The sequence below is a fragment of the Lissotriton helveticus genome, chromosome 2_1 (genome assembly GCF_964261635.1).
Source record: "Lissotriton helveticus chromosome 2_1, aLisHel1.1, whole genome shotgun sequence".
NCBI classification, from domain to species: Eukaryota; Metazoa; Chordata; class Amphibia; order Caudata; family Salamandridae; genus Lissotriton; species Lissotriton helveticus.
This window is the reverse complement of record NC_136059.1, coordinates 594,254,063-594,267,057: the sequence shown is the minus strand read 5'-3', so window position 1 is coordinate 594,267,057 and position 12,995 is coordinate 594,254,063. Positions and strand designations below refer to the sequence as shown.

Sequence of the window (12,995 nt, the reverse complement as noted above, 5' to 3'; positions counted from 1 at the left end):
CATGCCTTAGGAATCAGTGTGCTCCGCTTTGAGCAAGCAAGAGCATTTTGCTTTCGCTTGCTTAAAATGGAGGGAGCACACTTTGATTTTACACACAGGGAGCATGTCAGCAGCTCCCTGAGTGTAAAAGCAATGCTGGCTCCCACAGAAGGTGGGAAGCTGGCCAGGACTGTGGGGGCCTTCAGGCTCAACCCCACAATCCACAATGGAGAGGCATTCCCAGGGGATGGGGGTTCCTGTGACTTAAAATGGCCCGGGAGGAGTGCCGTGCAGCCCCATCCCCTTTTAAAATAAAAAAAAAATTAAAAAAGGATCCGGCCTCAGGGGATGGGGTCCCTGGGGCGCCAAATGGTCCAGGGAAGGGGTCATGCAGCCCCTTCCTAAAAAAGATAAAAAGAAGAAGAAAAAAAATGAAAGCCGGCAACTCGCCAGAGGCCCGTCCCCTTTCTCCACTACTGTGCAAACGTGCCTCCTGGCGCACTCCTGGTTGTGGGATGATGTCCCCGTCACTGCTGAGGATTCTTAGGGTCCAACAAGATCTCCTGTTCTCCAGTAAGCCCCACACAGTGGGATTGCTGAGAGGTGGTCGGAGGCCACACCTCTTTTGTCCACCACTCTGCAAACGCACCTCTCAGCACACTGATAGTGGGGGGATGAGGTCCCCTTACCTCCTGAGGGCCTCAGGACTAACATGGACTTCTTCCCCAATGAGTGATGCACCAGGAGGCGCATTTGCAGAGTGGTGGAGAAAGGGGGCGTGGCCTCTGATGACCTCTCGGCAATCTATCTATGTGAGTCTCACTGGCGGTAACAGGAGGGCTAGTTGACCCCCAAGGGCCCTCAAGAGCCAAGGGGACTTCATCCCCCAACTAGTAGTGTGCCAGGAGGCGCTTTTGCAGAGTGGTGGAGAAAGGGGGCAAGGCCACTGAAAACCTCTTCGCAAACCCAATGTGTGGGACTTGCTGGAGGTAACATGAGAGGTAGTTGGCCCCCAAGGACCATCAATAGCCAAGAGGACTACATCCACCTACTAGTAGTGCGCTAGGAGACACGTCTGCAGAGTGGTGGATAAAGGGGTCCTCCTATCGGGTCTCAGCAATCCTGCTGTGTGGGACTTACTGAAGGTAATAGGAGGGGTAGTAGGCCCCCAAGGACGTCCTTGGGGGCCAACTACCCCACCTGTTATCTCCAATAATTTCCACACAGAGTGATTGCTAAGTGGTCTTTGGAGGCCACCCCCCTTTTCTCCGCAACTCTGCAAATGCGGCTTGTGGTGCACTTCTGGTTGGGGATAAAGTCCACTTTACTTCTTAGAGACCTTGGGAGCCAGGATGCTCTCCTGGTACCTCCTGTAAGTCCTACACAGCGGGATTCCTGAGAGCTGGTGGGAGGCCCAGCCCCCTTTCTCCACCACTCTACAAAAACAACTACTAGTTAAAAAAACATAGAAATTCACTGAAAAAAAACAAAGGTTACTGGGACGGTATAGTTACGAAACGGAATTTTAAAAACTTAAAAATTCACTGAAAAAATAGATGTTACAGAGACGTTATAGCTCGGCTCAGATTTCACTCGTACAAAACCAGAGAAATTCAGTAGTTATAGTTAGCTGGGCTAACTATAACTCGCGCCCCTGTAATGGACTTCTTCCGGCCTCACATATTACAACGCTCATGACATGGTCAATGGCATCACTGATGACATCTCAAATGACATCACTGATTACATCATCCACAGAATCTCTGACACACCCACTTCAACCCCAATATAAGCTTTCATACACCCACTCCAACTTCCACCCTAACATTCTCAAAAACATTAACACACCGATACTTACACACCCACTCACTGATTCATAGATTTACACACACATCCACTCAGTCACCCATACAATCACTCATACACCAACGCACTTACTAATACAACCACTGATATATCCACTCATAAACCCATACAGCCACTCACATACTGTCAGTCACCGATAGAGCTACTCAGACACCTACTCACTCACCCATGGGGTGATTCACACAGCCACTTACTCACCTATACAGTTATGCACACAACCCACTCACTTATTCATACAGATACTAACACATACTCATTTATACAGTGGCTGACATAAGCACACACTCACCCATAAAGCCACTCTCACAATCACTCACTCACACATAGTCACTCATACTCCAACACTCACCTATACTGCCTTTCACATATGCAGTTACTCACCCATAATCCTCTGACACATCGATTCACTCGCCGACAGCCATACACACTCCCAGTCACCCATACAGCCCCTCACAGATGCACTCACTAACCCACACAGCCACTGATTTACCCACCCACCCACTCACTCATCCATGCATGCAGTCACACACACCCTCACCCACCCACCCACACATACATTTATACGCCCATACAGGTACTCAGGCACCCAATCAGTCACCCATACAGCCACTCACGTACCCACTCTACAACCCATATAGCTATTTAGACACCAACTGACAGACCTTATACAGACAGTCACACAACCTAGTCACTCACCCATACATTCACTGAGACACCAAATCATTCACTTATACAGCAGTCACGCACCCACTGAATCATCGCTACAGGCACTCATACATCCACTGATTCATCAATACACCTTGGTATATATATTTAACACTCAAACTTTTGAAAAACGCTAACAGTTACTGTATGATGTCATCAGTGATGTCATTTGAGATTTCATCAGTGATGTCATCAGTGGTGCCTCTGACCATGTCATAAGTGATGTAATATCTGAGGTCATAAGCAGTGCATTGCGGTTGCGCGAGTTATAGTTAGTCAGCTAACAGTAAATTTTTGTATGCTGATCTAGATATTTTCTTTCTGTACAATACAATTTGGAATTTAAGGAGGTTAAAGCATTTTCCAGTACACAAACTGTAAGCTATTTTAAACTTACAAACATGCCACTAGAAACACACAGAACACCAGCATGGCGATTTATCCCTTCTTGTGCCATCTACAAAAAGTGCAGACTCCAGAGATATGACATGTTTTAGAATCACTTCATTCTATGGTCAGCTAACAGTGTATTGACTAAATCACCCTTCAGTGCCTCTTCAAATTAGAATGCTATAACACACCATAGCTTAGTATAAACAGTCTTCAGGTCTAATTATCTTAGGATTGTATTTTAGGGCTCCTGAAACTTCTAATCACAATGCAAATATATTAAACCCTATTGCCAGACTGTTTCTAACGGGACAGATAAAAAAGGGAGAAGGAAAGAGAAATAAGATATACATAGAGTAGGACATAACTTGAACCCTGAAGAAAGAAAGAGTAAAGAAAGAAGATGATGGAAGAAAGACAAAGGAAGGTGAAAGGAAAGAAAGAAGAATATGGAAGCAAATTGAAAGAGCACGATGGTGTGTTGACATGCATTGGTAGTGGTAAAACCATTCTTTAGTGCCATTTTAAAATCTAATGTTATCATCAGTATATTGCCCAACAGAATAATGCTGGAGGCTAACTCAGCAGGCATGGGTCAACGTTGCTACAGTTTGACAGGGAGCGTTCATGCTCCAAAACTGCTGCAAGATTTTCACCATCCACCAGTCCCCATTTTTTACTACATGCAAAATGAATTATATATATGCCCATTCCGCAGCTCAATAACATAGGCATGAGTTCTAATTATCTTGAGATTGCTTTTCAGTGCTTCAAGAAATGGTCAGCAAATTTTAAATATGGTCCAGCTACAGCATGGCTTCTTCAAAGCAGGTAGTCTGATTTGTCTACAGTATGAAATTAGGAAATGGAAAGAGAGCTAAAGATAAGGAAAACATCTATGAACACTAATAGACCATGTACAATTATAAAAAGAAAGCAGAAGATGGAAGTAAAGAAAGACGAAGTTGGAAGGGAAGAAAGTGTAAGATTAAAGTAAGAATGAAAGTGTAGGAGGTCGCAGGGGACTGCGGTGGCGACCTCCTCTACACGGTTAAAAGCAATGATTGACGGGTTGGGCTGGGTGGATGCCTGGAGACACTTCCATGCCAGGACGCGTGAGTATACGTATGTGTCTGCTGTGCATGGCTCTTTCTCCCGGCTGGACTACGTATTTGTACCAGGAGCCTTTCTCGACAGGGTGAAGCAGGCCGCAATTCAGCCTCGGGGGCTATCTGACCACTCCCCGGTCGTAATACGGATTGAATTGCGCAAGACGCGCCAGCCATTCCGGTGGCGGATGTCCTCGTGGCATCTCCAGCAGGCAGATTATACGAAACACATGCGCGGCGCGATTGCCCACTACTGGCAGGAGAACCTGGCGGAAGGGGTTGATGGAGTGACGGTCTGGGAAGCCATGAAGCCCACGCTGAGGGGCGTCGACATTGCTTGGTGTGCTGCTGCCCGTCGTAGTCGCCGAGAGGCCACTATCGCGGCTGCGGCTCGAGTAGGGGTGCTGGAGGGTCGGTGTCAGGGAGACGGTAACGGGGTGGCGATACGACTGCTCCTGCAGGCGCAGCAATCCTACGCCTCAATCTTAATGGACGAGGCTAGACAGGCTTGGCTGGCCACACGGAGCAGAGTTTACCAGTGGGGCGACATGTCCTGCACCATGCTCCATCGATTGTGTCAACAAACTCTGCAGCCGATTACTCTACCGGGCCTCACGGACGGAGAGGGGACTGCCATAACGGACCCTGCTACCCTTGCACGAGTTTTGCTGACTACTATGCGGAGCAATATGCCCCTCGGGACAGTCTCCCGCCGGATGCGATTGACAAGTTCATCGCTGACCTTCCCCCCCGCGCGATATCGGACGAAGCCAGGACAGCCCTGGACCTTCCCTTAACGGCGGAGGAACTGGGTGATGCGCTGGGACAACTCAACGCTGGTAAGGCGCCCGGACCGAGCGGATTTCCCAGTGAATTCTACAAGAAATTCCACCTGCAGCTGGGACCACACTATAGGCGGGCGTTGGAGGCAGCGCGGGAATGTGGTAGCTTGCCGGCGGACTGGCGTCAGGCTGAAATTGTAGTCTTCCAGAAGCCGGGTAGGCCTCCCGACCGACACGAGTCGTACCGCCCCATATCTTTACTCAACTTTAAAGCCAAATTATTGGCCAAAGCGTTGGCGAACCGCCTCCTCCCATATGTAGCGGACTTGGTTCACCCGGATCAGGCGGGCTTTATGCCGGGTAGGGCGACGAGACACAATATCAGACGCGCGCAGGCGGCGGTGGACGCTATGGGAGCGACTGGAGAACGGGCGGCGCTACTGCTGGCAGACATTGACAGGGCGTTCGACTCAGTCAGCTGGACTTACCTCTTCGCCCTTTTGCCGCGCCTCAACCTGGGTCCGGTATTTGTCTCGTATGTCAGGCTGTTATACACAGACATCACCGCCTCAGTGCGTATTTCAGGAGCTATTTCGGAGAGATTCCCGGTTGCTAGGGGGACCCGGCAGGGATGCCCCCTATCCCCTTACCTCTTTGCACTGGCCATGGAACCGCTGGCCGCGTGGGTGCGCATCGATGCACAGCTTCGTGGCTTCGTGTGGGGGGCGGGACTCTCGGACAGGATCGCGCTATACGCGGGCGATGTCCTTTTCTTTATGACCGACCTTAACCGCTCTGGCCCTCGAATCTTGGAAATAATGCGTTTCTTTGGAGACGTATCGGGACTCTTCCTCAACCCGCGCAAATCGACCCTGTGGGTACTGGGCGCGGAGAGTCCGACGTATTCTCTTGGGCTTCGGCTCTACAGGTGGCGGTCGGTGGTCTAAAATATCTGGGAGTCTTCCTGTCGGAGTCGGCCGCAATTGCATGGGAGCGCAACGTGCAGCCGGTATGGGACAAGGTCCAATCGGACGTCAAAACCTGGTCTCGTATGCCTCTCAATATCTATGGCAGGTCCGCAATTTTTAAAATGGTCGCCCTTCCTAGACTCCTGTACCAACTGCAGAACCATCCACACAGGATCGACCCGCAATGGTTCCGTCGAGTAAATTCAGTACTGGGTCGCTTTCTGTGGGCGGGGGGTGCTTCCAGAGTGGCGCTGCGGACTTGTTTCTTGTCCACGTACTGTGGGGGTCTCGCTACATCGGACATTCTGTCCTACTATCAGGCCTCCCATTTGTTGGTTCTGAACGAGTGGTGGTACAGCGGCCGCAGTGACCCAGCATATGCCCTGGAACACTTTCTGATGGGGGAGGCCACGCTACATACACTGTTGTACTCGGCCGGGCGGCGGAAGAAACTGCCACAGGTTACTCAGGTGGTCTTCACGATCTGGAGGCAGGTGCTGCGCCGCATGGGCTGGTGGGGTCGGCTGACAGCGGAAACCCCACTTTGGAACAATGGACGGCTCCCCGCACTAGCCTCGCTGCAGGGGTTTAGTGGCTGGGATTCCATTGGGATCTCGTCACTTGGCCATGTTCTTACTGGAATTACCCTCAAATCCTTTCAAGCCCTCAGCACCGAATTTGACATGCCCAAGACCCAATTTTTTAAATATCTACAACTTCGCCATGCTCTTGCACCGAGTCTGGTGGGGCTGGACCGGCTCCCTGAATTTAGCCCTGTGGAAGCTAAGCTTTTCATGGGAGATCTGGGGGATAAAAAAGTCTCCAAAATTTACCAAACGCTTGTCACTCATTGCTCCTCTTCCCTCCTGTCGTTGAAGGCCTCTTGGGAGACGGATATCGGTCCTTTGGATGAGGATGACTGGAGAGAGGCTCTGGAGTCCCCCCGTGGGGCTGCAATAGCGGTGCGACTCCGGTTTATACAGTTCAAATACCTACATAGGGCCTATTACACCAGAGAAAGACTGTGGAAGGCTGGCCTCATTGCTACCCCAGAATGCCTGCGCTGTGGGACTGAGAGAGGTACACTGCTGCATACTGTGTGGTCGTGTGTGGGTCTGACCCGGTTCTGGAATGGGGTATGGAACTGCTTGTCAGAGGTACTGGGGTGGGACCTTCCTCGTACGCCCAGATTGGGTCTTCTGCATATCCTGGAACAAGTAGGTGGTAACATCTACAAGCGTCACCTCCTCCTGCTGGGCCTAGTTGTAGCTAAGTTGGATTTGGCAAGGGCATGGAAGAGCGACCACGCCCCCCCACTTAGCGCCTGGAGGGCGGGCTTGGACTTTCTTATGGGGCTAGAATTGCCAGTGTTTGAGGCCAGGGGCTGCCCCCGGAAACACTACAAGATCTGGAAGCGGTGGGCGGATTACAGGGAGTTGACATTGGAGCCCCCCACTGACCTGGATGATGGACTGCCTACCGATGGTGACCTCGGGGCCTAGGAGGTTAAATGACGCCTATTTTGCTTTAACTATATACTGCAGCTGATAGTGAACACGTGCACCGGGCTAGGGTGGGATAAGGGGTGGGTAGCGGGGGATTTTGGGGTTGTTGGCGGGGTGCAGGGGTGTGGGAGGGGGGGCGAGTTGAGCGTTTAGGCTGTACATGCATTCTGTTATATGTTGACCACTGACAGTGTCCTCCTGATTATGGAGAACTGTACATATGCTATGCCTAAACATTTAATAAACGCAGTTGTGAAAAAAAAAAGAATGAAAGTGTAAGATGGAAAGAGGAAAATAGAAAGAAGGTATAACATGGAAATGAGAACCAGAAAATGCACCTAGTGAAGTGAATTGTCATGGGTTGGAAATGTGGAGACACTTAAATCCTCTCCAGTGCCTTTGCCATTGCACTGATGAATAGAATGATGCGTCACCAGACACAGAAACCAAAGGCCAGATTCATCATCATTTGACACAGTGCCATGCAGTGCAATGCAGCAAGACAACTTGCTGTTCTGCAGCAAATGGAGAGGATAGGATGCACCATATCTATCAAGTTATGGAGCATTCCAGATCTCTCACTGTGTTGGCACACTCAGCGCATCCTAGTGCCAACTCAGGCACCCTTATGTCATGGTGCAAAGGTGCCTGTGCTGCAAGCAGGATTGTTTTATAGATAAGGTGACACCTTCCAGCACAAAAACAATCCTTAGAGGCGTATGCCTCTTTCTAAGTATGCTGCAGAATGAGAAAATAGCAAGGAGAAATAAAGCCTTGTGTTGCTTGGTAAATCTGACTTGAGGATTGTGTTGCCCTTGCGACACCATGCATGATGCAATGGAAACACAATTGAATGATAACTCTGGGCCGAAGGGATTAACAGAGATAGGGAGTAAGAGAGGAATCCAGAACTGGAGCTCACTCGCCAAGACTTTGTCTGTTTCTAGGGAGGGCACCACTTTGCCATGAGGTTATAAATCTTGGGTAAATATGACCAGTTACAAAACACAGGGCAGAAGGTCAGTAGAGATATCACCTGGATGCAGGTAACAACTGAAACAAGATTTACAGGTTCCAGCAACATATAGGGCAATGACAAGGTGTGAGCGAGAAATTGCGTTTACAACGCTGTTTTTACAACGAAGTACCATTACAACGCGCTTGTTACAACAACCACATTGTTAGTACACAATACCTTCAGATCGCAAGTCATTAGAATAGTAAATATTACTATTCCTAGCTCCAGCGCGCCCCCTACAGCAAGTTGTTGTAATGAATTACAATGTAAGGGTATTGCGTACTAACAACAGGGTCGTTGTAACAACTGAGTTGTAAAAGTACGCGTTGTGATAGCATGAGATGTAACATGCTATATTCGGTCTGAGCTGACCAGGAATCTGGCGAAGGACACAGGACAATACTGGACACTCAAAACTAAGATTGTACAAGAAACAGTGTTTAACAGACAACCAAGAATGCAATGCTAAGTAGGAGAATAACAAAGGGACAGAGGTAATCAAAAGGGGATAAAATGACCATACTGTGAGGGACACCAAAATGGTTGCTTACTATAGTGAGGATTGGGAAAGCCCATGCAACTACGCAACTCGCTCACGGGCACTAAGCTAAGGTCTTAGGAGTCTAATTAGGGCTCTACCTCTCATGAACTGGAAATTAATTAAGCCCAGGATGTCAGTGAGTTGCTTGCCCAAAAAGTGAACAATCTAGTGAGCCCATCCGTGTAAGCTTCCACCACCACGTTCTTCTCATGGGCCAGGCTTGCATGTGGTACTGTATGAAACTGACATGGTGGGATTAGGATACGAAATGTCCGTTTTTACTAAAAGAAATTAAAAACAAACATGCATTTGGGTGGCAGAATCTTACTTTTAAAATGATAGAAGCTGTTATTTGGCAGAACTGCATTTTTTATCCAAAACGAAAAGCTTGGATTTGGAATAATATATATATAACTGCCATTTCAGGGATCATTCAAGCTGAGTTGGGGGACATGTTTTGCTGACGTTATTTCAGCGGAGCTGTAGGACACTTACTGCAGCGACCGTTTTTAATGATTCATGAGGAGACATTTAATTGTCCAAGTTGATATATTTATTTTATGATATTATCACCATTACTTGTTTATAAGATCATAACTTGCAAGGTTAACATACTTAAAATGGGTACGGTCTCTGTCACATGAGTGCTAGCTGCACATGTTTAAACCCTGTGAGATCTGTCTAACCTGAGCTAGCCCTACAGTATACAGAGTCCGCGTAACGATTCATTTTCCAACCTGCAGGTAGAATCTCAGTTATAATATTTGACTGCAAACCTGCTTCGAAGAGCAGGATAAAATTAGAGGGAATTAAAATGATATTTGCTTTTTGAAAAACGTTAGGAGGACATGCCAAACTGCATACCAGATTATTAAAATGATCTGCAGAATGTATTGTTAAGCCAATGTATTAAAATGTGAATGAAAAAAACTGAATTTTGCTACAATTTTCTCATATTCTCATATTTTTCTTGAGGAGGTAAACACCTGGGGAGGATGAAAGTCATCTGACACAGGACAAAAGTATTCCCCCGTTTCATGAATGACCCTTCAGAACTTAGCTCATTTATTTCAAAACGACTGTACAATGCACTTTTTTTGAAGGACAGCTTTAATAGGCAGCCTCGATGTTTTGAACGATTTCATCAGTGTCCGTACAGAACCTGCTAGAATACCTGAGGCTTTCTGACAGTATTCTTTGCAAATTGTGATGTAAAATGCACTGTATGGCAGTAGCGGCTGCTACCGGACCGGGTGGTGCGGCAGGGTAATTAACCAAACCAAAAGAAAGACCCTTACCTTAGAATGGCCAGCCGCCGCCTCCCCTGCCCCCTCATCCTTTCTGTAGTCCGGCCCGCAGCAGGAAGCATACAGGCACACAAGCTCCCCTGAGCCAATCACAATGCTGTAATTCAGCGTCGTTATTGGTCTGAGCGCCGTGGATCAACGCTCAGACTGGAACAGGGAGCCTGTGCATGTTCCTGACCAGACTGTGTAATGCAGCCTGTACGGAACATGCACAATGCGCATGAACTGTTTGGTTGGCCCAAAAGGGCCGGCCAAACAGTTCATGCGCAATTTGGGAGCGCAAATCACCTGCTCTGGCCAGACACAGGCCGCTGACTGAATGCAATCGGAAAAATAAAATAACAATATGGATATGTTATTGTCATTTTATTTTTCCTTTTTGCGCAGTGGGACAACGCTCTTCTGCCTTCGCGGAGGAGCCCCACTGCTGTTTAGCACCAATGTTTTCAATCTTCCTGAAGGATAGAATATGTCCTGAAACTAAGAAGCCTTGGGCTTGCTCATTGTCAACCAGGATGGGTTTAAAGTGGAGGGTATTTTCTTTTTCTGAATACCCCTATGTTAAGATGGCACTTCCTACGGTACTCCCACAAGAACACCCATTACCACCAACATCTTACACTTACGACTGTAGAAATTCTGCTACCACTTGCACGTTCCTTAGTCGTAAGTGCCATATGTGGCTAGAAATTTCTACTGGTGCCAATTTTGTAACTTACGATTTGATATTTCTGATTGCAAAGGACATGTTTACATTGAATACGTTTGCCTACTATGCTTGCGCTGTATTTTCCATGGTTCTCCATCCAACACCTGTAAAACCCTCCATGTGACATTTTTATTGTGACGTTTAACATGCTTTTACTATTAGCCTATCATATCATCTATTGCATATCCCATTGTATCTACCACAAGTTTTATTTCATGTAATCACTCGCCCTGAACCATGAAAGAAACAAAAAATGCCAAAAAGTCAATAAATATTGTACAAGATAAATTATAAAGATTTCTTTGCTATGCATTAATTGAACTATTCTTTACTTTTGGCAGTGTGATGCTGGAGAGCAGTGTGCAGTCAGGAAAGGAGCAAGGATTGGAAAATTGTGTGACTGTCCACGACCGACTTCTTGCAACTCTTTCCTTTTAAAGTGCTTATAAGGAGTACACTATGTAAATAGAGTAAGGACAACAATGCAGGCTGGCTGCATTTCAGACATGGTTACTGTGAACATTCCATCTTCTTTCTGACATGGGCTGACATACCAACCATTCATAACATTACATAACACAGCATTTGTATTTGCAGAGGGGCTTATCAGAACTCAACGTCAGATGTTTATTGTTACTCAACTCTATGTTACTAAGGGCAAGTTCATTGTTTGGTGCTCAAACGTGTACAGCATTAAAAAAACTATTAGTGTTCGTTTATTTCACTGTGAATGTCACACTGGGCGCATCAAACATGGCATTTTAAAACTGTGTGCTTTTTTGGATGTAGTATTGTGTAGTGAAGATATGGTCTAAGAAGTATTGCCAGGGGAGTGTGCAATGTCAGACAAATTGCATTCTATTAGATGGCACAGAGAAGTGGCATGAATGAATGTTTTGAAATATATTGATTTCATACAATACATAGTCTTTAAAGTGCCTTTGATGTAATGGAATGAGTCAAAATGGCTTCCCTCACACCCAGTAGTATAATATGTAATGGATTCTACTTAATGAAGAATGGTAGGATGCTCCTAGAGTTGAAGACACGTAAAAGACATTATGCAGTTTCATTTGTTTTCCTCTTGTAAGTGTTACTGAGGGCTGCACCATGCTGCAGGTTTAGAGGATGGTCAGTCGGCCTGAGGAATGTCACCGGAGCTTGGGCCGTGGGATATATATATTTATATGTGTTTTACAAAGTCAGTGTCATTTATTGGCAGAGCATTTCTAAGCATGGAATAATGTTAAAAACTGAAGATTCATAAAACGCATTAATATACAATAAATGATGTTTTTGACAAGCTATTCAAACCGACTGACAGTCTATTAAGGGTCTGATTTTTCTCATTCTGGGTCTATGTGCAAGTCTGTTATCACATATGATATATGCATATCTGTTTGCCACCATGTTGTACAGCGATCTGATACCCGAAAGGGCCATGTTCGCGCTATATATAAAACTCAATAAATAAATAAACAAACAGCAAGAAGCAAATATTAGTGTCTTCTCTTCAGCAGGCCCTCATCCTCCCAGCGTGAGACCAGAGTCCAAGGTGCATGACACATCTGGTTACAAGACAGATGTGGATCATGCTAAACCTTCGTTTTCTTCATGTTCTTGAGAGTGTTTTTGCATATCATACATTGAGATAAATGGCCAGTTTGATAAGGGAAGGAAAACCCCTTCCTAAAGATGTTTGTATAGCCAGGACATGTTGAGTCCTACCTTTGCAACATGCTCATGCGTTGTTCTTGCTGCAACGGCAGACGCACAAGCACTGTAGTACAATGTATTTTTGCTATAGGTTTGTTTTGGAACCTCAAAAAGCTCGCACTGGGGCCAAGGACTTGTGTTCTGGGAGATGCCAGCAGGTCCAAATAGCTTATTCTCTATTTTTCCCTATCTCTTCCGTCATCAATCCCAGTTACTTTTTTGTCGCTTCACTCCCTCTTTCAGCCCTGAGCCATAAGGTTTCATCTGCCTGATTTTATTTCATTCACATTCGGTTGAAGATAAGACGTCTTTTCCCACTTTCTGTGTGCCAAGTGGTAGTAGTGGGGTCATTTGTGGAGGCTATGTTGGCTGGACCACTACTCTTCATACCATGGCCTTC

At 46.7% G+C, this 12,995-nt stretch overlaps 1 protein-coding gene across 1 annotated transcript in view; it reads left to right on the top strand.

Annotated features, from left to right (window-relative positions):
- CARTPT (CART prepropeptide) overlaps positions 1-12,186 on the top strand; it is a 35,027-nt gene extending 22,841 nt beyond the window's left edge. The window contains exon 3 of the mRNA XM_078675282.1: positions 11,221-12,186. Within this exon, the coding sequence (XP_078531408.1) occupies positions 11,221-11,328 (108 nt within the window). The 3' untranslated portion in view covers positions 11,329-12,186. The remainder of the gene's footprint in view (positions 1-11,220) is intronic.
- The last annotated feature ends 809 nt before the right edge of the window (positions 12,187-12,995 follow it).